A 26,103-nucleotide genomic window follows, 5' to 3' on the forward strand; every position below is an offset into this window, starting at 1 on the left:
CACTTTGTCCATTAGTGACCACAACAATCACCAGAAGTCATTATTTAAGGAGTTATTTTTTAAAAATCTCCCCCCTTTACTGTTACTGTTTAGGCCCACCCTATTTCACAAAAGTCCATGTTTTTAAGAAAATCTGCCTTCGCCACTGATGTAGTGTCTCTGTCCTCCAGGTGGAGGTGGTGTAGGACGAGCAGAGCAGCTGCTGTGTTAATGGTGTTCGACCGGAAAAAGAAGTTACAGCAGCAGTGTGATGTAGATATCGTGTGTGTGTGTGTGTGTTGTGACAGTAGTTTATTACAGAATGTAAAAAGACTGGGTCCCGCTGTATTACTCAGGCTGCACTACAGCGTCTATTCACAGGCGCGATCCCACTACTGAGCGGCACGGGGGCTTTGACCTGCTCCGTTTCCGACCTGGGCCGGTGCACCCCTCCTTAGACGACCTGGTAGTCCCGGGCTCCCCCAGGAGCACCATATCGATACCGAACTTAGTGCGGACACCCGATCGGCATAGTCCGCTGCAGCTCAGAACTCCTGAGCTCAAACGATCCGCCAGCCTCAGCCTCCCGGTAGCTTGGATTATAGGCGCGCGCCACCGCACCCGGCGAGCATCACCCACACTCACCGGTCTTTTAACTGATACTGATGTGACGTCACCATGACCCAAAACTGGAGGAGCAACGATGAAGACTGGGCAGTTATTTGGCAACATTGTTCTCATTATCTTCATGAGCAATTGAATTGAATTGAATTGAATTGCACTGGAATAATGTACAAAGCTGATAAAACATCAGTGAGCGTGTTCTGATCAGACTCTGTAACAATAACTGCACAAGATCATATTCTCGTCAAAGTCTCACTGTGCACATCACAAACCAGAGTCATACAATCAGAACAAGTCTTCATTTTCAATCACACATTCAGAATGCCTCACCAAAAAAAGACCAAGGAAGCTAAACTGAAATAAAACAGACAACACACAGCATGAAACTACCTGATTTCTTTTCTGGCAGATATTGACTTTTGATATAAACAGTGTTTATGTGTTCACCATTTCCAAGGGCCATTTCCTGTAATATAGAGCCTGTAATCATGACCAAGGCTGCTTTTTCACTATAAAGCTCAGTTTATATTGCACTATATATTAAGATATTAGGGTTTTTTTGTGTGTTCTGTACTTTTAACAATGAGTGACAGATAAAATGTTGTTTCACAGTGTACATGATGCATATATTTCATAGTTAGTGAGGATGAATTGTAAAGCTACATGTATTCAAAATTAACAAAGTACTTTTGTTGCCTAAACCTAATGAAACTGCAACTAAAGAAAAAAATAAAAGAATTCAGAAGTCAAACCCTAAAAATCAAAAACATTTCTTAGCATCATAGCGGTTTCGAACTTCTTCCTGTTTGAAACCATTCAACCACAACTGCCTCCCTGTTTGGATATGTGATATATTTATATAACATATAGAAATCTGCACCCTTGGATTTACACTGATTTTTTCTTCTACCATGTTACACATGGCTGAACAAAAAAAAAAAAAAACTCTTACATTTTGGTTGCCCCAGTGTACAGCCATCAACCATCATAACTTCCTCTAGTTTGTCCCATGTATATCAGGCTAAAACTGAATCTGGTGATGAGGAAATTGGAAACCCATATGCTGCTTTTGGTGAAGGTAGTGGGTGGAGAAGTAGCCTGCTTTTAAAAAGACACAAAATAACAGGACAGCTGACATACAGTATGTTCTAAACGCCAGAACATATTTGCATATCACGCCTTACATTTACTGCCAACAGCTTTGGACATAAAGATGAAACACAGCTTTAAGTTAAAGTTCCACCAAGCATACTTTATTGGCTCAATTCATGAGAAGATCACAGGGGAATTATAGCAGTGACATAAACAATACAACATAATTCAACAACTTTGAGATTCACTATGAATGAATGAAAAGTGCGGTACAAATTAAATACATGAAATGTTCTCATTACGTTTTCATTCATCTGACTTGACTTTCAAAGAATACAAACATCGCCTTACAGAGAAAATTATGTCACGCAGAGCAAAAAAAACTTCTACATCATCAGTTTGACTCTGTCTGTTACACTCGTCAATATTTGAAAGCAGATGCTAAAAATAAAAAATAAAAAATAAAAAAAGATGAATTCAACACAAGCTCCCCAGCAGACGGACAATCTACTGTTTCACTTCTCCTCTTTCATTAAAAATAAATATCACCTAAATATAAGTGTTGTCCAGCTTTAATGCAACAATGCAGTTTGAAAACAGATTGAATGTAGGACTGTTAAGCGCTGGTTTCCTAACTTTAAATAAATATAAAACCATTGAGTAACATTGGATTCTTGACTTTTTTGGGACCATTCTCGTATAAAAATGAAAAAAATTACAACGCAATTTATAGTTGGCATTTCTCCATCACTCAGGCAGGAAGGACAGATGTTTGTTTGAGTCCTCAGGAGTAGAACTTGCTGTTGTTTATTTTCTTTTCTTTTGTCCTGGGACACAGAAAATACAGTAGAAATGAACTTTGATTATATCCAGGAATGTTATGTCATTTCATTCACCAGCACTCGGTGAGTAAGAGGCCTACTTGTGTTTCTCGCTGGTGCTGTACTCTCTCATGAGGCTGTTGTGTTGGCGGGGGACGGCAGAGCGCGGCTGGATGTTGGTGTGTGTGTCGTACAGGAACGGTTCGCTGCAGACCTCCGCTTGCTTCTTCTTCAGCTGGCTGGAGGACGAGTACAGCTCCTCCTCCATTTTCTAAGGGACAGTAGGTGGAAGATCACAGTCACATTCTGTCAACTGCACATATACAGGATGAAGCATATGTGTGCATGTGTGTTAGTGTCTATGTGTGTGTGTGTGTGTGTGTGTGTGTGTGTGTGTGTGTGTGTGTGTGTGTGTGTGTGTGTGTGTGTGTGTGTGTGTGTGTGTGTGTGTGTTTGTGTGTCCTCACCCCTGCCTGCTGGACGTTGATGTAGACCAACAGAGAGGATAACTCTAAGTTTTCACTGTAGCCATTCTTTAGTGGTACAGAGCGGTAACCTGCCACAACACAAAACACCCAGTCAGCTTCAATTCAGTAAGCTCAGCTGTTCATGACTGTATTCACTGTTTACTCTGTCAATTATCTTTTTAAATGAACTCATTCATCTTAATGAATCAATCAATTCATGTTGATTTATCAATTATTCATAATCTTGTCGATGAAATGTAAAAGAAAAGCCAGAAATCCTCATGTTTGACTAATCATTAAAGTCATTAATAGTTTCCTCTCCAAAACCATCCTGTCAAACTACAAAACATAACTGCTTCAGGGCCGCATTGACCTGCTGGGTGACCCGGGGCAAAAAATGTTCAACGGGCCCCCGATGGATCAGACTTTCCTCATACTCTCTGGCTGAATCCAAATGTTCACACTTCACCACACTCTCAGGTAAGTCCACTTCCCCTGGAAAACATTCTTTAAGGATGTTTTCACACCTTTAGTTTGTTTGCTTTGGCCTGACTCAGCAGATGATGTTGAATTTTGCCTTTGTTTTCACAAAGGCGAAATTTCAAGTGAACCAAAATGTATCAACAAAAGCCGCATGGGAGCTACAGCTAGTCTTGCTCTGTCCAAAAGTGTCAAAATCTGTCTAGCAGCGTTAACAAATCTTGTGTTTAATCTGTCCCCATGTTGACATGTAAAAACAGGAATCTGTGGTTTTAGAAAGAGTTTTGTAATCAGTCGACTCAAGGATGTCACTGTGCCAAGAAGCTCATCTCTGGTAACTATAACCTGATGTAGACTAAGCTAAGTTAAATACTCTGAACTTAATGCAAACGCACTGACATCAGATTGAGATCAGTCTTCATATCTAACTTACAAGCAATCCCCTAAATATATATTCATTACAAACTGCTTATGGCAGCTTATTATATTTGCCTGCACTCCAACCAGTACTTCTATACTGGGACTGTAGCCTGCACAGATGTTTGCTGCGCGTCAGTTTGTAGAGAGTAAAGGTATTAAGCGTCTCAAGATAGATGCAGGAAGCCTCGTCACTTAATTTTATACATATTGTGGTTTAGTGGTACATATTACCAAACGAGTGGGTTCCTCACACCTATGAGAGATACTGAAGGCAGTCTGCATGTCTGCTACTGTTGTTTTATGTTCATGTTAAATATTGCCACCTGTAGGTCCGTCCTAACATTGTCATAGGGGTGTTTCATTCACATCACCTCTGTGAGCAAGTTTGTGGGCTATCTAGCTAACCAGCTTATGGACAAGCCAAGAGGGGCAATGAGTGAGAGAGCAAAGAAGAAAGGAAAAAGGAGAGGAAGCAGGACACAAGAAGGAAAGATGATCCAGGAGCCAGGAGGAGAGGAGTGGAGAATTGAGTGAGACGAAGCCAGATGTGGAGGCGGAAGTCTGGATTTGAGGGGTGAGGAAGAGAGAAGAAATGGGGGAGTGGAAGAGAAAGTGAGGGAAAATATGAAGGAGAGAGAACAGGAAATTAAATGTGAAAACTTGTGGAGAAAGCAGGTTAAGAGGAAGAATGTGTGGAAAAGAAAGGAATGAAGTGAGTAAAATGAAAACAGATATATGAGAAGATATGCACTGAGTGTTTTTTGGCATCTTAAGTTAATGATCAAAACTCTTGATACTTTCTTCGTTTTATATTTTTTTCTTTCATTGGAGGATATTAAATTAATGCAGCGGATAGAGAAGGCAAAAGGGCATATAGCTGCCAGGGGCACCCACCCTTATCTGTATGGTGGAACACTTTTCAATATAAAGCACTCCACCCACTACAACCTCAATAATAAACTTAAAGCAGAATGATCACCTTTCTGACAGTGTCAACAAAAACTGACAATGTATAAGCTTCATAAAGGTATTAAAGAATTTATGGCAGAGCTGTTGTAGTGGATTGCGTTTGATTGCACAGGTGTTCCTAATAAAGTGCTCACTGAGTGTATTGTAAATATGTTGGTGTGCAGACTTTCTTTATCTTCTTTTCTTATTGAACAGAAGCAAGAGGACAAATCAAATTCAAAATAACACTGCATTGTTTGGAAAATAGCTGAATTGAATTACCTTTGCAAAATTAATTCATTAGGAGAAACCAATTGTTTCTCTGCAGTGATCATATATAAGGTTTTTATTTGCTATTATCTGTTCCTTTTTTTTGGTGTCTTGCAAGCCCACTTGGGCTGGGCACTTCTGGTGCATGACACGTTAATAAAAAATAACAAATAAAAACATATAAACAATAAATATATATTAAATCTGAAAGGCAGAAGTTATAGGTAATAAAGTAACTGTAGCTACAAAGGAATACATAATGTTAAGTCATGGTCTTGCTTGACATTGAGTTATGTGTGTTCCCACCAGGGCGAATGCCTTTGACGGGAAATGTGGCCTGAGCCAGGAAGTTGGGGTCTGAGAACATGTCCTCCTCGTTGACGACAAAGCGCAGGAAGGTGAGCTCAGGCTCATACACGGTGAAGACCACAGGCTCGGCTGGGGCTTTCCACACTGGGTTCAGACCGTTGTCTCCTGCAGCCGACAGAAAGACAGCACTGTTCATCACATGAACCACAGAAGTAGCTGGCATCGTACAAAGACTGGCACCTGCTCTTACAAACTCATGACAGATTTAAAGCAGACTGATTCACACATTACAACTTTCATTTAACCATCCCCACCCCCTTTCCTTACGGTAGACGATGGTCTTAAACTTTTCCTCAGTGTGTCCGCACAGCTCGATCTCTACGAATGGACTGGCGATGCTGCGGCCGGGCTTAGGAAGATGTCTGGCAGCAATCACCTGCAGAAGATACAACTCAAGTTCTCTTAAAACCAAAAAAGCCTGGACAGAACTGCTTGTTCCAAGAGCTGAAGACGCTCAGAGATATAAACATATGTACATCCTGGAGAGTGTGGCATTGGGAGAGAACAGCTTTTAAAAGTTCACACAAATTGAGGACTATTCCTATACGTCAGTGTTTCAGGACTGTTTTATTTATTGAAAGAGATACAGCACCTATGAGGAATTGTACTGCTGAGTTCGGTGACAAGAAAGAGAGAAAATTGACTTTCACATAACTCATTACAGGATTTCTCACATTGTTGCTATTTTAAATGTACTAACTTGACTGTCACAAAACTTTCTTTCAAGAGATGTGGTTTTCTTTGTCTCTAAATGAAAGTGATTAAATTAGACTACTGTGAATATTGCAGTTGGTTGTGCATGATACTGTTAAACAGTCGAGCATAATTATGCAGATTGAATGTACAGTAGTGCTGTTTAAGTTGTACTTAATGCCTTTTAAGGTTTGCATTGTGCTGCTTCAGCTGTGTGTAATGCTGTGTGTACAGACATACCCTAACCACGATGTTGTACTTGATTTTCTTCTTCTGTAGAGGGTCGTAGTTATCATAGCGCATGAGCTCCGGCTGCAGAATGTAACCTGTGCATCCATTTAGACTGAAGAGAGCGCTGTTCAGCTGGGTGTATTTATCTGGGAAGACACACACACAAACACACATGATATACAACTGGAAAACACAGTTTCCCTTAGCATCAAAAATCTGCACTGTCTAAAGCCTGATGTCCCAACAGCCCAGATAAACTACCTGCAGTCTGGAAGTTGAGAGCCACCATGTGACAGCCCACAGCCCACAGAGAGTAGGGGTCGTAGTTGGAAGACTCCACACGCTGGCCTTTTGGGTAGATCCGACTCAGAGCCTTGCGGTTATACTGCAGGAAGTCCTTGGTGCGGCTCTTCCCCGGCGTCTTATTCTCCACGAAGGAACGGATCTCTGTGTAGGTGTAATCGTCTGTAAAGGCAGAGAAAACAGGTACAAGATCAGCTGAGTGGTTTCAGTCTCTATCAGATGATACTAACAATAAACTGGACTGACACTCTATAACTGTGGTTATATAAAATATCTTTGCAATGGAAGATTTTCTTAGAATAAATAAAATTGTGTGCATCAACAATTAGACTACAGGACACAAAAACTTTCTATTGAACCATATGATACAATATGATATGGTAGTAATAACTGACTTGTGAAAATAAATAAATAAATATGCAACTACTATTCTCGAAAATGGGAGTCATCTGAAAAAGATGGTTGGGGTATGGATGGAGGTAATGTATGACTTGGTGTATTTCCAAATATAAATCAGTGTTACAAAGGAAACTGCCTGCCTTTGGTCACATCCTGTTTATTTCAGAACTTTGAGTGGTGTAAGAACAGTGAAGGCATGTCCTCACTGAATAAGGTGCAGTTCCCCAACTCAAAGCACTCTGTTTTTCCTCTGAGTAGGAGGAGCTTTACGATACACTTTGTACTGACATTTCATACAAGTGAATTTGTACAAACCCAGAACAACTGGATCAAACTGTCAAACTGCACATTAAAGATAAAATATTAACCAAATTGAGCTACAGCACTTCCAATTTTCACAGCTAAACAGGCATTTTTTTTCTGTTTAGGTGGAAAAACACCAAAAAAAGAAAATGTTCATGTCATTTTAATGCATTTTAATGTGGAATAATTACATATTATACCTTTAAATAATTGAAGTAGAACAGATCAATTGCAGCTAGAAACTTGACCTTAACATTTGACAGTTTATTGTCTCTGACTAATGGACGTCTGGGGAAATCTACAGTGTCATAATATTCACTTCACTTTAAAATTTGAGTATTTGGATTTACACTCATTCAAGTATAGTGACTTGCTTGGTTGTTAGATATTGAGACATTATTTACAGGCAGTTAATTATACAATTGGAGGCTAGGAGATTTAGATATAACTAAAGGTTTATATTCAGGTTTCGTTCTAACGAATAAAGTTCTAAAACTTGACAATAGAAATTAACGAAAAGAAACGTTTATATTAGTTGTAATGAACGAGTATGACGCTTAAGGCACTACAACTGCCATGCTCTGAAACTTGTAACACACACTTTAGAGTTTGTCTCGGAGCATGTTTCACACCACCATGAGGCTGTCTGTCCCAGCATCATGAAGCTTGTGAGCACAGGTCTTTGTGTTTAATACGTGCATTTGCATGTGCTTACCAAAGCGGTCCTTGTCCTTGCTGCGCGGCTGACAGTAGACCACCAAGTCCGACATCTCCATGGCAACCTCTGCCTTCTTCTCCACTTCCTCCTGCTGCCTGATCTGAGATTGGACAGAAAAAAAGTCTCTTCCTGTTTACACATAATGCTGACAGACCAACAATGAAACACCTAACTGTGGTTATACAGTATGTAGTTCCTTTCAATCATATACAGTACTTTGATGCAGTCTGAGCCAGTGTTACAAAGACTGACAGCATATAAACCGAAACTGTGAGCATTATTTCCATGCATAGTGTGATTAAGAAAGATTCAAATGTTTTGCAAAATTATAAAAGTTTGCCTCTAGATTTTCACAAACTGAGGTGTCATTTTCCTCCACTCCATATATTATGATATACCATCTGATACCAACCTCTTGTTCTCTGTTGTACTGCTTGTTCATCTCCCTCTGAGTGATGTCCCAGGCCACCTGGTACCATGCAAAAAGCTCCTCCAGAGAGTCTGCCGCCAGGTCAAACTGCAGACTGTCCTGCTCTTTGTCCTGCAGGGTCAACACATGCGGCTTCTTGTTTTTACCGTTCTTCACTGGAAACAAGGAGGAGAGGAGAGGAGGCACGATGGTGAGAGAGGGTGAAGAGGGATTCACATTTCTCCCAAATTTGTAAAAGCGATGCAAAATTATAATTCTAATTTTGGGGTTCAACCTCTTACATATTACAACATAGGAAGTAATGTGAATAGCCTGAATGGCCTGCAAAAAGATCATTCTCAGCCCTCATCTCTCAAACTTATTGGTGTCAATGAATTACATTTTTGGGATTAACTCTCTATGTTACAAATTGAAGCATGGAGTTTAAAAGATGAGTTGATGATTTGCCAAACAAGGGAGATCCATTTATTAATTATCCAGTTTTTACAGCACATTAGAAACTAAAATTAGAAACTAAATGCATTGCGGAGTGGAATTTGTGGTGGCTTGGTGGTTACTACATAAACCAGGGTCACTGGCGTACTTTTAACCCAGGTAGGCCACCACGGTAACCTGTGGTTAACAGCTAATCTGCTCTGGGGGCAGATTAACTTCAGAGGATCAGATCATAACCTGCTTATAGCCAACCTACTGACCAACACTGAAAACATCCTGACTTTGCAATAAAGTGACAAATAATAAAGAGCAATATAGGCTTGTATAGGCCAGGTGGTTCCCTGTACATTGCCACCTCTTTATACCTTTTATTTAATATTTAGTCATCATTTTCACTTTATTTTTATTCTTTATTGTATTCTATCTGCAGGCGCAATGCGCACAAAATACAAACAAAAAGGGAAACACACGTGTACATGCACAAGCACAGGGGTGGCGCAATATACACTCCTAACAACGGTTTCACACTCTTCTAATGATTGTGGTAGTACAGTTGGGAGACAAAGAAATGTGCCAGCAAAAGGCAGGGCAGAAGACATTTATATATTATATTTGTAAAGATACAGTTTTTTTGTTAATTTGTGAGCCTTGTTAATTTGTTGTTCTACTACTCGGAGAAGTATCATAGGTTTAGTTAGGATAGAAAAACTACATCAGACAGTTAAACAGCATGCACTCACAGTTCTGGATGTTGCACCCGGAGATGTCCACAACACCCTTACATAGTTCACCCAGTGGATTGTCTTCCATATCCTATTTTCATGCACAAAACATACAGAGATGATATTCAGTCAATCATTGTGCTCTTTAACCTCCAGTTAATCTGTGACCTAAGCTTAAATCTTCACCTGTCCTTTGGCCTCAAGCTTGGTGTTGTTGGACACTTCCTCTACATAGTTGGATGGGAAGAACAGCTGCAGCTTTCCACCATGGTCACCTTTCCACCTTTAGTGATGAGAAGAAAAGTAAACCTGTTATTCTCTGTGTGTATGTTCGTACACATGCTAAACAAGATTATGCAGATATAATAAATGATGCTGGGACATAATATGAGTAATCCCTAAGATATGACAAAGAAAGATGAATATTACCACTCCCTGTTCTACACAGTTGCTACCAACGTGTGTATGTGTGTGTGTGTGTGTACATACTCACCATCCATCATTCTCCTTTGATACATTGTGTATCAAAGCGCCTTTACTGAAGCTGAGCTCATCTGGCCTTAAAGCCTGGTAGGGATATAGAGCCCTAACAGTGCTCTGAGGCTAAAGCAGACAAACACACACAATGATGAATGTCTATGTATATTAAAGGAAACTGCACATTATAACAAACAGCCAAAGCTGACGGAATATAGTGGCGTATACACACCAGTGACGGCTCAATCTCGTTGGGTTCCACATATGTCTTCACTTCATACAGAGAGGCACAGTCTTTCTCCTGAAAAACAGAATCCACTGTTATGTACTGTACGTCAGTGTTATTGTGTTTAGAAACATCATTGAATCAGACATAAAAATCCACCTGTGACATATTTTATAATTTGTTTGAGCCATGCTGCCAGTGGGGCTAAAAACAAACAGGTGACTGGTGCAACATACAACAGCTATGTAGACATCTGAAGGCATGTTTTTTAATATCAGATTTTAGCTTGCACTGGGGCTCTGGGGATTGCAGTATCAGTAAATTGACTAGTCCAGATCTAAATCGTAACTGTGTAGCCACAGCGTTTCGTACAGACATACGTTCCTTAGAGCATGAACCCTAATGACTTTGGTGATATCTGGACTTTTCATCTTGTCCCACCAGTAAGTTTGTCTGTGAAAAAGTTTTTTATCCTCAACATCTACTGATTGACACGACTTTTTGTACAAACATTTCTCTCTCCTAAACAATGAATCCTATTGACTATCATGATTCAGTTTGTCCAATACTTATAACCAAATATCTGCTAAACAAATTACATTAGTTGGCATGCTAACACTCTAAACTTAGATGACCATGGATGACTAAGATGATGAACATGGTAAACATTGTACCTGCCAACAGCATGTCAACATTATCATGTATGTATGTTAGTACGCTGATGTTAGCATTTAGTACCTACTCAACGTGGGCGGGGTCGTCATAGCACGGCTGCATTAAACTGCAGTGACTTCGTTTTATAAGCGACACAAAACACATAGACAATGGAGGACATTGAGGCAGTGGTGTACTTGCTGCTGTATGTGGCTTTTTGTCACACACAAAGCAAGAGAATTGAGCCGTATGTATGGCTGTATCGCTGTTGCCGGTATTAAAAAATGCCGGGTTTGATTCTTGTGTGGGAGGGCTCATGACTCTTCCAGCGACAACTCTTCTGACCAATCGGCCGGCAGTCTGTTGACGTCACATTTAGTATCGGCTCGGTTGCTTGGAACCTCACCAGAGCAGGTACTAAAAAAGTAACAGGTACCAGGTACTATCCCTAGTGGAAACGCAAGAAAACCGAGTCGAGTCGAGTCGTGCTGGAACTGTGTAGTGGAAAAGCGCCATAAGTGGCAGAGCAGCCATCTTGTATTGAGTGGTTTATTGAGTGGTTTGAGTAAATTTGTGTGTTGTAGAACAGTTTTGATTTGGTGTAGAATGGCTTGTATGTAATGGTGGGTTACTCATAATTTGCCTACATATTTTACACATAACTCTGCACTAACCTCACTGATAGTGCAGTCTAGCCCCACATTGTTCATTTATGGTTGATTTAACTGAAGTATTAACTGTGCAATCGATTATACCCCTCCTTCGTTATGGCCTGCATTTCAGCCTTCTATTAAAACTGCTTTGCTGCCTCCTAATCAAATTGAGACAAGTCTTATTTTATGCATTGTCAATAAGATCTATGTTTTTGGTGCAGCAGTGTCTGGCTCCAGTTTATTCTGGCTGTTGTGTATTGAGTATCACCTGGTCACACAATTTAAACACAAGGTAACATTACTTCCTTGGCAATTCATCATCTGAAGGAAGTGGTACAGTATCACCTAATAGTTTCTCTCATATCTTAGAAATGTCTTGATCTTACCAAAAGATGAGACCTACTGAATTATTTTATATTAAATCAATCTTTATTATGTTTTATTGTTTCTTTTCATTTACTATTTTCTGCTGCAGGGACAGAATTTCCCCACAGCATTCTTGATATTCCCTGTGGTTTTTGTGTGTCTCCTGCAGTAACTCACTGTGCTGAAACGGTCCACTAGCTCAGGGGTGACTGGGTAACGAAGCTTGATCTTGCGATACAGTGGCTTCTTCTTAAAGTAGTTGACCAGATCCACCAGGCTCTCAAACTCTGTAGTGGTGCCCAGCAGAAACATGGTGCCCTCCTTCTGGATCCGGCAGTGTTTCACCTTACCATCACCTCTGAAAGATGGACAACTAGATTAATATTGAATGTCTTTTCATTTTGTGTGATAATGTTTTTCTCTTTTTCTATTTACATATTCGAAATAAACTAAACAAAAATTTAATTTGTTTTAAAAAGTGTCACTGAACCTGAAAGTGATGGCATAGGAGTCCTCTTCTCCTTCCCTCTGCCGGATGAGGAAAGCTCCGTCTCTGGGAATCCTCAGCAGGTAATCCTCGGCCTGACCTCTGCTCAGGCTACTGTAGAACCACCTGTAACACACACACACAAGGAAAGTTAAATTATATACTGTATGTATGTTTCTGCGTTAGGATCATTACGCAGAATATATTGTATTCAGTCATATGTCAGATGTCTTTTGTTTCTAAGACCAGGTCAGTATAAGATATTTAAATGGATTTAAGCTGAACTGAGGAAAAGAAAAGGGGTTTCTATGTGTATGTGGGTGTATGAGAGCGAAAAGAAAAAGTGAAACATAGAAGCCATGCTTGTGTGGTTCGCGCTATGCAAGTGTGAGATTGCAGAGGGTGAGAAGTAAAACTCTAAACCAACAGATCAAAGACAACGTTTTTGGTGTAATGGTATCAGCACAATACTTGTTATCAGCACAGCAACAGTAACATTTACACCCTGACCCTGTCTGAGAAATATGCTTGTTTGCCAGATGAGCAAATTGATATCAATTTCATCTATCTGTGTCCAGTAGGTACAGAGATAAATCCAGGGCATGTTTAGCCTAGCCTGGCTTAGCATGCAAATGGGAAGCAGAGAGGAACTGTTAGTCTCACTAACTCTGTTAAAAATTTTAAAAATATGTGCTATCCAGCAGCTTTATGTCCAACGGCCAAATTTCCTGAAAACAAAGGCCCACTACTCCTAAGGCCTGTTGCACCGAAAATACAGAAACTGTCTCTGACTGTTGGCCTTACTACTTTTCAGGCTCCATTAATATTTCAATTTCACAGATAATGTATAAATCATAACATAAATCCTAATGTGTGACTTTGAATAACTCCTGTAGAAAGACTTGTCATTCATCTGATATTAAACTAAAACAGATACCCTGTGAACTATGTTGATGTAAGATATGTAACATCACTGTTTGAAATTCTGAAACACCGCCTGTCAGCACTTCCACATTGGTGAGTAACTTACCAAGGTACGATACAACATGTAAGAATGATGTTGGAAGATATGCTTTTTACTTTTGGCAAGCTACGCTAAGCTAAACACATCTCCAATTTGCAATATCTCAGAACTGGACACACTAATATGTTAATTTTAAATGTTACATGTTTAACTATGGGTTTAAAATACATTTTAAATAAACCTTAGGAAATAATAAATATATTTTTTTATTTACAAACATCATATCAAGGTATTAGTGATGTATTAGTCTCATGTACTGTATGTTCATGTATGACAAACCCTTCTTTTAGATGTGGGTTGGGCTGAGGTACAGGGTCAGTGAGGCGCAGCTCAAAGTCTTGGCACCGCAGTGGGTTTTCTCTGTAGTGCTGGATCAAAGCATACACATTGGGAAAGTGCAGGTTTGGCGTCAGGAAGTAATAATTGTGTGTTCCCTCCGAACCAGAGCGAATACGACAGTGCTGAACTCTTCCACTGCGCCTGAAATACATAAAGAAGACAATAGATTAAAATATGCTATACTATTTTATAACCTAAAAGCAATAAAAAAAACATTCAAACAATTTTGACTTTCTACATTGCAGCTAGTGGAACTTGAGTGTTTTTTCTTTTTATTGGTTAGGTTTTGGATATAGTTAGGGCTTCAAAATATAGCAAAATATTCAATCTTCTTTGTTTAATTTTGATTTCCAATGGTAAGGATGGTAAGGTGATTTAACACATAACAATAGGATGGTGTAATGGCTACCAAGATTGTCCCCATTGAGAATTTGAGCGTGTATCACACAAAAAACTACACTCAAGTTTTTGGTTGGACTGTCTGGCAGTAAAATCAAGCAATTGGATACTCTACCAGAAGGAGAGAGTGAAGTCTGTCACGTAAGTGTCACTCTCTCTGACCAAGAAGGTCCCATCTCTTCCCCCGGTCTCTGCACAGTAATCATGGATCAGTCGCTCGGCCATCACCCTGCCCTCCTTCATGCGACCGTGAAACCATGGCTCGGAACAGTGTAGGTCCTGGAACTGAGAAAAACAAGAAGAGCACTGTTTTCACACATCCATATGTTGTTATAAGTTATGTTGAACAGATAACATAACTTCTGTTTGAAATGTGAGCTTTAAGGCATACCCACTATTATTTATTTGTTAAATATTATCCTCAAATATGTAGTTATTACAATTATGTATTCTGTAGACCTTGCAAACACGTTGAATGCATTTCATTCCTCATTAAACATTTACAAAGCCAACTTCTGTAAGACCTGCATTGTTTACATCCATGTTTTCTAGCTAGCGCTCTTCTTCACTACCTTTGTTGGCGCAATGCTACATTTCCACCATGACCATCTGTTGATTAGAGAGAAGTGGCAAAACGTAGGCAGGGGTGTGTATTGTACACATAAGTGTGTGTGTGTGCCCATATATGATATACAAACCATATGGGGACCCACTCATATAACCTTTGCTCCTTAGCGCTGCTAGTAGTCACAAATTCCACAGGTTCCAGGGTTTTTTTTTGTATTTTACTTAACTTTATACCGTAATTTGATTCAATTAGGAATGTTACACTAGGTTTGTGCAAGACATGCTTGAGCAGTACATACCAATGTTGTTTAAGTCATTGGAAGCTTGCTATTATGTATAAGACCAACTTTCAATCACATCATTCCATTCAAAATGCCAAAGATCACAGAATTTGACAGACATAAAATGATAATTCTGTCCTGGTTTGGGGCTGCATTTCTGCCAGTGATGTTGGCAATATTGTCCGAATTGATGAGATGATGAATGCTGAAAAGTACAGACATCTTTTAATTCATCATGCCATTCCTTCTGGAAAGCGCCTGATTGTGAATGATTTTATTTTCCAGCATGATAACGATCCCAAGCACACTGCTAATGCAGGGAAATCATATTTGGAGAGAAAAACAGACAACTGGCTTCCACAGAGTCCATACCTGGCTATTATAAAGGCAGTGTGGAGTCACCTGGACAGAGGAAGAAATAAAAGCTGCCTAAATCTAAAGAAGAACTAAAGAAGAAAACTTGAGGACAGTCTCCTCAAAAGAGTTCAAGATGTGCTTAGTGCCAGGGGAGGTCACACTAAATACTGACTTTTGCCTGTAGAAGCCATTTGTTCTGAAAATTGTGTTTTTTAATTGTGTGTACATATTTCCTGTATTTTCTGTTTGTATCTTAATAAAGAAACCGAAAAATAAATATGGATGGTCATTAAAACTTTGCTAAAACCCCAAAGCTAGTGGTGGCCTAAGGCTTTTGCACAGTACTGTATATTGTACTAGTCTATGAGGGGGGAGGTGGTTTATGGTTTTACCTTTCTGATATCTTCTTCCTCCTCCTCATTCTCCTCTGAATAGTACAGCTTGTCATCAGAGATCACACAGTAGTGCTTGTTCCACCGCTGAAAAGGACAAATGAAAATGAACATATTTAACTTGACATGCAACACAAACTGCTGACACAGGCAGAGTTTCTGAACAAATACAAACCTATTCTAAAATTACACCCTGCAAGTTTTGTAAAATCATAAATGAAATTCCACCAATTCAACCATATATTCAGTGAAAGGAAATAAACATCATGAAAGCAATATAGCTTTAACCAACCAAAAATTATCAATATAAGTGTCCCTTCATGAAAGCTCTATCTATACTAGCTATGAAAGTTCTTGGCAGTTTCAGCACAGTATGTTGCCTGATCATAATAAACAATAAACCATCATTACTTTTATTGGCCATGTGTATGGGAGAATCCACAAAAGGTTTTTCTCTGCTCAGCACAGAGCAGGGACAATCCACAAATGCCTTCTTGTGTCTTCTTGTCACTGCCTCACTCACTGTAACACCTCAGGAACATTCAACACAGCACTACCAGCATACAGGTGCAAGCAAGGGGAAAACCCTCACACAAACACCCATTCATTCTCTAGCCTCCACCATGTACAGTTCCTTATCTGAGTGCCTGCCAATGAGCAGCATTGTTATAGCACTCAGACTACAGTTTAGTCAGTATAATGTTCCACATAGAACAAGAAAGAAGCTAAAATCAATTATATAAATAAATCCTTACATGACAGAAAAACCCCTCTCCTCATTACATGCACTGTTTTATCAGTTTTCCATTATCCAAGTAGACATGTATCAAAAGGATATTTTTTATGGAGACAAGATAAATACCGTTTCAGTTTGTTTTGTTTTTTTATTAATAGGAAAGAAAAAAGGTGCTTAGGGAAATATCAGAAATGCTCCCTTTTGTCTCAACTAGCAGGAGGGGCATGTCAGTGTCTGTATTTGATTGACTCCAGCAGGACAATGAGAGACAAAGTGAGCAAACTTTTATAGCTACATGTCATGAACAGACCGTGTGATGTTTAGTGTGAGGCACTTGAGCAGCTAATTAGCTAGCTAGCCTGCTAACTGATGTTAGCAGTGCACTTTTTCTCAGTAAATGTTTGTTTGGCGGTTCATCCAACAAGCTAAGGTAGAGGAAAAGATGTGCGTTAGATAAGAAGGAGACTTTAGCAGGAAAGCTAGTGTGGGTTGTAGTTCAGAGTCTGAGTGTGTTGTAGCAGGATGCTATCAGGCTCAGTGTGACTGTCTGCTCTGCCTATGAACGCTGACATTATTGCTTTATGCAAAGGTTTGCTTTGATAGGCTATATGGAAAGAAGGACATAATCTATGTAAACTGATAACCAAGCAATATTTTATTTAAAAAAATATAAGTGATAAGGTTCTCCCTTGTGGTTTGTAACTTTTTGTCAAAAGTGAACACAGGACAAATGATTTACACAGCAGATACTATATGTATGCTGCAGTAGACCAAAAAATGCTATTTAATTTCAGCTAGACTTGAAATGGATAAAGACAAGTTCCTTTCAGTGAATTACAAAAAAAGTGAATATACTAAAATTGACCATTTTCCTGACAAATACAGTACACGTTCAATGTGTGTTTCCAAACTGTTGGCTGAACTTTGGGAAATATGGGTTACATCTTAGTTGTTGGAGTAAAAGGAGTCTGCCCATTTGACACCCAAGACAGTACCTGGTCCACAGGGTCCCACATCTCCAGTTGTCCCTGTTTCTGCCCCTTCCTTAAATCTTTGCTGGTTGCTCCTCCCTCCCTGAGCTTCTTGTGCTGCACAAGAACAACAAACAGAGTGACGGTATGGCCATTAGGAGTTATAATCCAATACAAAAACACTATTTCAATCTGTAAATACTATCACACATCATAATGCTCAGTTACCTTGAGTATGATCTTGCCCTTCAGCTGTGTGGGTGAAGGTAGCTGCTCAGCCATCTGTTCCACAGATTCAGTCAGCAGTTTGTCTCCAAACACTTCTTTGAAGATACGAGCCATCTGACGCTGCTGCTCCAGCGGGCAATGTTCCTCAATGGACAGGATGACTGGATACCTGAGGGATAGCGCCATGGTTATCCACAAAACTGCTTGTATGGACAGTATGAGTAGCATTTTAGAGAAATGACAGTGGTTGGTTGTGAGATCATGATAACAATGCAAGACTCAAAAAGGTTGATATTTTTCTATGAGTTCTCCTCCACATCTCAGTTTAGTGTCCACCTTTGTTTACCATGGCACTATTGGCCTACGTGTCCCATTGTTAGGCATTTATAGCATTTTATTAGGTTTGGGATATAATCTCTTACCCTATAATAGATCCACCCCATTTTGATCTCTTTAGGAAACGTGCTCTCAAATTGCACCAACAATTACGGACTGCCATTGACACATTGCACTGAGCTCCTCTCTCCTCCTCTCTCTCTCTCTATCCATCCATCTATATCCAATAACATTCATGTACTATTAATGCATTCAGTAACCTACACTTCTTCCCCGGAGTTGTCTGTGCTTTCTCGTCTCACAGGCAATCTGGGCCTGTAGACGTCCGGATGACAGATTCCAGTCCCGGACCTTCTAGCTTCAATGTTTATTTTCTATGTGCTTCTCTCTCTCTCCTATTCTTGCTCTCTCTCCCCTCTACCCCAACCGGTCGAGGCAGATGGCCGCCCACTTTGAGCCTGGTTCTGCCTGAGGTTTCTTCCTGTTAAAATGGAGTTTTTTCTTGCCATTGTCGCTAAGTGCTTGCTCATGTGGGAATGTTGGGTCTATTTAAAATTAAAACCTGAAGAGTTCGGTTTAGAACCTGCTCTATGTGTAAAGTGCCTTGAGATAACTTTGTTGTGATTTGGTGCTATACAAATAAAGATTGATTGATTGATTGATTGATTGATTGACATCTAGCACTTTCCCCCCTCTGGTTTCTCTCTTTACTTACTTCTCAGTCATTTCTAGTGGAACATTTGAAATGACACCTCTCAGTTCAGCCACTATACCAGGAATATGTGTGAATATCTTTACACCGTCAAGTGTATCTATCATGAGGATTTTGTCTTGTTTCTGGTCATTTGTGGCAGAGATAAGGACTCTTCCGTCGTTAGGACAATTGGCAAATCTGATATTTTTTATTTCTTTTTCAGTTGCTTTAGTCATTCACACTGGGTATTTCCCTTTCAAACATAATTATAACTTTGACTCAATCTTCCGTTGCGCTGTGTCTTCCTGATTAGTTCTTAGTTTTTTGTAGCGTCCCCTTCTACTTCTTAGATCTGACCAAGCCTCAAACCTGTCTCTCCTCTCCAGAATTTTACTTCTTACTTGCAGTTACACCATTTCATATCTTCCTTAATATAGCCCTCTGAATTTTCATCCATTCTGCACTCATGGTACAGTTGACAAGTTTTCCTGGTTTCTCTCATCCAACATCTCCAAGTCAGATCACCACAGTCATTTAAAAAGGTTTAATGTAAAAAGCTTAACAAACTTAACAAAATAAATACAAATAACTTTGAGGACAAAAAGAACAATACTCCATTAAATTATATACAACATTATAAAGCAATGGTTTTGCAAGCAAGTTGGGAGTCACATATCCCTGTGATAAGTGTCATTTTTTCATTTCCTTCATTTATAGTTTTATGACATAACTATGTCTCACCCAGGCATGACATATACAGTATTGTTGGGGTTTTTCAGGGAAAGTTAAGACACTCAGAAACTAACCAAAAATGTTCAGTACACAAATCTATAACCACATCAGAATGGATAGAGGAGGCGACCAGGTTACTTTTACTGGAGAAAAAGTTATACATTTAATGATTACAAACGAAGATGGAGAAGTTATAAGGCTTTTTTCTATTACTTCAAAGTTGATTCACTGATGCTTATCCTTAACAGCCATCTTTGTAAAGGGTAGTGTGTGTATGATGTTTGTGCGTCCTGGCTTGACAGAGATGTTGCAAGCAAAGGTGCCAGAATTTTGAGACAATTACACATTTTGACAAAGATAACCCTCATAAGACATTCAGTTAACTTTGTTATGGATGTAAGATTATTTAAAATTCATAGTCACTATTAAATTATAAGGAAAGACAAAACATTTTATTTTAAATACCCAACTAAAAAGAATGGGAGTAAGTGGTCTTCAGGTGGCTACACATTTAAATCCAAAAGGACTGTCATAAAGCCACACCATTATTTGAACACCAAGGGAATAATAAATACATTTGGAAACTAAAACCTTCCTTTTTTCTAACCTTTGGTACTGGATGTTGATCAGTGCAACTACAGTCTCATCTGTGGGCCACTGCTCAAAGGCATCTCCCTACCCCATTGAAAATGAATAGGAGTTAATGAGTTTGAAGGGGATTTAATATAAACGTGTTACAACTGTAACCATTGCCACAACCATTGGTTTTGTGTAACAATACAGAGAGAGAAACACTGTGTTTTGTGATTCTTACTCTGAGGTGACGAAAGCGTGATCGTTGATGGCTTTAACCACATCCTCAAACTTGATCTTGGTCGTCCTGGTCCAGCCGTGGTAGATGATTGGCTCCCCGGGTCCTTCCCAGCAGTCCACTGGACAGATTCAGCACCACACACAAAACACACATACTAAGCACAAATGTTGATAACCAAACGGCTTCAAAATGAAAATCATTACGAGGCTCTGGTCCTCACTAAGATTACACCAGAAAGGAACTACAGGCAAGTGCTTACACCTAAATTTTGTTAATAATTATTTAAACCAGGTGGTGCCTACAGTATATAGACTCATTTATTTTATTTGAAAATTAGCTGCAATTAACTGTCTTTACTGGCAAGTTTGAAATGAAATACATCTATGATCCAACTACATTTGAACTGCTTTATACTAACATTCAACACAGCGGCATCCCAGGCGCAGACACCGTACATAAGCCTCTGTGGAGGACTCACTACGAAGCTGATCACCTGTCAGGTAGCTGTGGAACAACACACAACACAGACATACTAGATTAGATTACATATACTTAATACATATACACAAAATTAAGAACTTGGTTATGTATTGTTTCATCTGCTATGGGGGTTATGTTTTTGGTCCTGTTTGCTTGTTGGTTAATTAGCTATTAATGCTTTAGTGTATAGAGACTCTTTGGGTGACATGCTCTTTAAATAAACTTAATCTAGATCTATTCTGCAGTTAGAAATGGTGATGAGGAGATCCTCCAAAGATCCTGCATCTCCCATAATGCAACACAATTGTATGTTTTCATTAGAGGCTGTCAAACTACACGCCACAAGTTTGTAACAAATACTTTCTGTTGTAACTTTGAAGCCACAATAACTCTGATGACATCTTCACAGTCACAGTAGACATTTTAAAAACACATTTCACAGTATGGTTAGTAAAAGTGACCTTTATGTGTTAAACTGGTGGAGTGCACCTTTAAAAAATATCATGGGTTTCATTTTCTAATAAGCCTTCAGTAAGAGTTAGTCAATCATCTGCAAGGGACATGTACCATAAATGAAGAATCCATAAGGACTGCACTTAGATGTCCTTAGATGTGGGGATCCAGGTTGTAATGAAAGATTGTAATGAAATCTATCACATAACTTAAAGTTATAAATGATTACACATTATATTTTAAACTGCATTGTGATCAGTCGGCAACTTCAGCCTCTTTCATGATAAGTGTAATGCAGATTGAGTCTATATACTGCACATATTACTTATATTGTATATGTTTGTGTGTGTGTGTAGTCATACTGACGTGTTGTGTGAGGAGTTGATCCAGTAATGGGACAGAGGGTTGTTCATGTCCAGGTTGCTGATCTCTGAGGACTTCTCGTCCCACACAGAGTTCTCCTTGGAAAACAGGAAACTGAGGAACTAGTGATGACACCGAGAAGAGACTTCAGATCGAAATATCCACTCAGTTCCTCATTATTTGTGTGATTCATTTTAGTAGCACCTTGTAAATATTAATAAAATGATAATCACATAATGTCTGACTTGATGCCAAACCACAACAGGTACACCTCTTGAAACACTCTCTCGTCTATCACAGTCTGTTATAGCTTTGCATATTCTATCTCTGTCACAGAACAGAGCAGAATACCTCGCTGACGGTAAATTCGGGGTCGTTGGTTTTTCTCATGGTGTCGTCGATGAAGGTGGTCATCAGTTCTCTGACCAGGTTCAAATCGCTGGCCCATGGTTCCTGACAGCCACAGGGACAGAGACAGAGACAGGAATTGTAATATATACACTATTATTAATTTGCTGTGTTTGTGTTGAAAAGAGGATATCGCATGATTTAATCTCCATTCAAACTGGCAAAAAGAAAAACAGGCTATAAACGCAAGAAAATGTTACCCCAAGGGTCAATACTGGGCCCTTAGTTTATTTTCTCTATACATTGTCCGTTTGGGCACGTAGACACTCATGTGGTGTGTCCTTTTTTAAATGTATTTTGTTTCATTTCCTCTTTTGTCTTTTAACTTCCTGGGTACAGTAAATAAAAGTAAAATGCTCCAGTCCTGATTGGTTCGGTTGATGGCCTCTTATGTATTTCTCAAAATTGCGAACACGTGGTCACACACTTGAGGTTGTCATGTGACCGGACACAACCCCAACGACTACAAATATCAGACTGAAAATATGATCGGTGCAAAGTTACTTTGTGTAGCTGTTTTTTAAGGTGAAAAATGAGCTCTGATGCATCAGTATGTATCAGTAGGACGATGATGCCATTATCAACAAAATTAAAACCTTTTTTCACAGACGAAAGTAATAACATATAATTTATCAATAATATAAATTGAATTAATTCAATTATTAACTAATAATAGGACCATTCTGTGGAAAGTTTAACTGTACAGTGACTGACTGTACTCTATGAGTCTCCACTGGTCACCCTGTGTATTGGATGAATAAATATGAGAACACATTATGAACCAGACTCAGATAACTTGTGTTATGATATCATATTGTTATAAATACAAAATAAAACACAAATAACAGCATATTGCAAGGAGACACCATGAACATTTAAAAACTAAAGTGAAGCTGATCAAGGTGATATGTAGGGGAAATGATATAATTGGAGACTCTATGAAAATAGTGGTGAACGTTGCTGTAGAATAAAGTCGTGTGGCAGAAGTCAACCCTTCACACTGTACATCTTTAAAAACTATGACAAGGTGACCACCAACAGATGTCAATGAACACAGGTGACATATCCCAATAAAACAATATAACAGCTGAAGTGCAAGTGCTGCCAAGTCTTTGCTTTTTATCTTGAGTCATAAAAGCTGTAGCTAAAAAAATGTAATCCCAACATAAATCTTAATTTCTACATCAATAAGATAGTTCAGTGGTGTTATTATTAACTTAAGAACATTGCAAATATTCAATAGTGACTTGGGGATTAATTAAAAAATTTAAAGAAAAAAAAAAATTGTAGTCATAATTTGTTACAGTAAAAATGATGCAGAATGGAAAACAGTGAAGAGTTGTTTGACGAGCACACAGAAGCAGATAAGGTGAGTCAGACATGCAAAGTAAGGATAACACCTCTCTTGTCTGGTGTACTTATCATTCACTGTAGCTTATTTTACCTTCTGCTGGTAGATGAGAAATCGCTGGAAATCATGGAGCAGAACTGCTGAGGCATCAGGCTTATCTGTGTTACTGTAAGGCGGAGAAGGACACACACACACACACACACACACACACACACACACACACACACACACACACACACGCACACACACACAGTTAGACCAAGCCGACAAACCAGAAACTGTCCTCATGTCCTGACTCCACACAGTGAGATATTATGAGCAAGGATGAGAGAAACAGGAGCTTACCCCAGAATAAAAGCACATGATTCCTTTTTGAACTCCTCAAGGATCTGAGTTAAAAATAACACAACATGATTTTTTAAAAAGTGCAATACAATAAAAAATTACTTTCATGTGATTATTTCATGCTTACCTCATTCTGTTCAAACATTATAAGATTGTACAATTTATGAAACTGCTCAAAATCCAGGCGGTCTTTCTTTGCTCCCACTTCCTGTGAAAGCAGAGCATACAAAGCACCCAATAAGACTCTCTCAGTAACTATTTTTCCACCTCTGATATGACAGAAGTGATTCAGTTAAGATGTTTATGTTGTTTGTAGGCTAAATTGGCGGTTTCTACATATATTTAATCCAATTATTTTGAAAAGGTGTCATAATTGTCTTATCTACCAACTACAAATTGTTTTCAAATTTAGTTTTGCAAAGCTGGTTACCCTAAAATCAATATGAAGTATACAGTTAGTTTGGGATTATCAAACATGACTTCAGAATGATGTCAGAATACTGTGCTTTACTCCATGGTCCATGAGCACACAAACAACATAATTAAGATGTGATCATGAGATAATTTTGTCAAGAGATGAACAGAGAAAATGTCATGATGGCCCAACTCTAGCCCATAGGAAGGACTTAAAAAACACATTCTGTAATGTACAGTCAATGTGAACAAAAGGGTCACTCCCATGACCTAAACTCTACACACACACATGGATTCACTCACACAGGATCTAACTAGAAAACAGCTAAATGTTTTGTGACACTGATGAGGGTAAATAAAGGGGAAAAGAAAGAAAAATACCAGGAATCTGTCTTTGAGGGTTCGAGAGCTGGGAGCCTTGTAGTTGAGCAGAGGAAGCAAAGCCTTCAACTCCTTCATGGAGATGCTGAGAATGGAGACAGTCAGCAGTAGATCATAGCAGGTATTAATGGATTTTACGGCACATAGTGAATAGTAATATCATTACAGTCACACCGCAAAATACTGATTTTCTGACTTATGTGTAGTGCTAGTATGAATGACCAATGAACCAATGAAAGAGACGGCAATAAGTGGATTAACACAATACCTGTTTGTTTTTGTCTGATTGACTGAATACATCTGCTTCCTCAGCCAACTGGAAGAAAAAGAAGATAATGTTATCAATAATGGGAGAAATCCAATGACTGTGTGTGTGTGTGTGTGTGTGTGCGTGGGTGCGTGCGTGCGTGCGTGCGTGCGTGCGTGCGTGCATGTGTGTGTCTACCTCTCTATAAGAACTGGAGTTGGAGCCACCAGTGTCTCCTGCCTCAGTAGTTCAAGTCCTGTCAGCCATTTCTGTGCCTCCTCCGCAGAATCAGCTGGAAAACGAGCAAAATGTAAAAAAAATGATTAAATGGACACTTATCACTGTGGGATGATGAGTATTGGATCTGCTTTGAAAACATCAAGAGGATTAGAGCTGCTGCTGCCGTACACAACTGCCTTAAATAATTTTAAAACTTAAAGAAAACACTTGCAGGTTGTTAATGAGAATATTGTACAATATGGGGATAGCAGTTAATCTCACAGTTTCTCAAAGATGGGATAAGAAACTAGATAAAGAAGGTCTTATCATAGTGTCAATCGTCACATCATCTGATAGGTTGAACCTATAGAATTCATTAAACAGGTTGCTGTGACAAAATAACATCCTGACAACTTAATAATATTACCTTACAAGACTCTGAACCATCTTCAAATAAACAAAGTATTAACACATATGTAAAATATCCATCAACAAAGAACCACTGCTTTTCTGAAGGCTGGCCTACATTTACAGTGACCAAGCATATATGAAAGTACATCTAATGAAATGAATATACAGACAAATGCTAATTAATAAATGATTAACATAGAAATAAATGATAAACTATGAGCATGTGGCAGAGTTTTCTCTCACACTGTTTACTCCTAAAACAAGCTAGATAATGATTAGATGATTGTTCCAACAGTTGACCACACTTCCTGGAGCAACAGAAAATGTGACACCGTTAAGAGGTTAATAATAAGTTTTAAAAAAAGAAAAAAGAAGATGCAAATAGATCAAGCAAATAATTACTCCAATAACAACTGAGGGCTGTATTTTCGTGAAGAAAGCACACAGTGCAGATCACAGTCAAACAGATTGGGGGAACACTTAGGGCCCCATCTTGCGGTCGGCGCACAGCGGATGGTGGGCGTGGCGCATGTGTCTTAATTAGTTTCCCCCGGCGCAGTTGTCATTTTCTCGCCCTGTGCCCACGTTGTCTAA

General features: G+C 39.1%; 1 protein-coding gene across 1 annotated transcript in view; it reads right to left on the bottom strand.

Annotated features, from left to right (window-relative positions):
* Positions 1-1,834: 1,834 nt before the first annotated feature.
* The window catches only part of plcg2 (phospholipase C, gamma 2), a 34,549-nt gene continuing 10,280 nt past the window's right edge, over positions 1,835-26,103 (bottom strand). Inside the window, exons 4-33 of the mRNA XM_062420915.1 lie at positions 25,078-25,171; positions 24,901-24,948; positions 24,633-24,717; positions 23,965-24,045; positions 23,838-23,881; positions 23,586-23,658; positions 22,085-22,186; positions 21,737-21,855; positions 20,856-20,941; positions 20,438-20,555; positions 17,862-18,030; positions 17,658-17,750; positions 15,927-16,013; positions 14,445-14,614; positions 13,871-14,071; positions 12,571-12,693; positions 12,258-12,438; positions 10,414-10,482; positions 10,198-10,307; positions 9,891-9,987; positions 9,723-9,795; positions 8,530-8,702; positions 8,115-8,217; positions 6,656-6,859; positions 6,404-6,540; positions 5,738-5,846; positions 5,408-5,575; positions 2,984-3,072; positions 2,618-2,787; positions 1,835-2,522 (exon numbers count right to left, since the gene is read on the bottom strand). Coding sequence (XP_062276899.1) covers positions 2,480-2,522; positions 2,618-2,787; positions 2,984-3,072; positions 5,408-5,575; positions 5,738-5,846; positions 6,404-6,540; positions 6,656-6,859; positions 8,115-8,217; positions 8,530-8,702; positions 9,723-9,795; positions 9,891-9,987; positions 10,198-10,307; positions 10,414-10,482; positions 12,258-12,438; positions 12,571-12,693; positions 13,871-14,071; positions 14,445-14,614; positions 15,927-16,013; positions 17,658-17,750; positions 17,862-18,030; positions 20,438-20,555; positions 20,856-20,941; positions 21,737-21,855; positions 22,085-22,186; positions 23,586-23,658; positions 23,838-23,881; positions 23,965-24,045; positions 24,633-24,717; positions 24,901-24,948; positions 25,078-25,171 — 3,419 coding nt within the window. The 3' untranslated portion in view covers positions 1,835-2,479. The remainder of the gene's footprint in view (positions 2,523-2,617; positions 2,788-2,983; positions 3,073-5,407; positions 5,576-5,737; positions 5,847-6,403; positions 6,541-6,655; positions 6,860-8,114; positions 8,218-8,529; positions 8,703-9,722; positions 9,796-9,890; positions 9,988-10,197; positions 10,308-10,413; positions 10,483-12,257; positions 12,439-12,570; positions 12,694-13,870; positions 14,072-14,444; positions 14,615-15,926; positions 16,014-17,657; positions 17,751-17,861; positions 18,031-20,437; positions 20,556-20,855; positions 20,942-21,736; positions 21,856-22,084; positions 22,187-23,585; positions 23,659-23,837; positions 23,882-23,964; positions 24,046-24,632; positions 24,718-24,900; positions 24,949-25,077; positions 25,172-26,103) is intronic.

Source organism: Scomber scombrus, chromosome 6 (genome assembly GCF_963691925.1).
Source record: "Scomber scombrus chromosome 6, fScoSco1.1, whole genome shotgun sequence".
Lineage (NCBI taxonomy): Eukaryota > Metazoa > Chordata > Actinopteri > Scombriformes > Scombridae > Scomber > Scomber scombrus.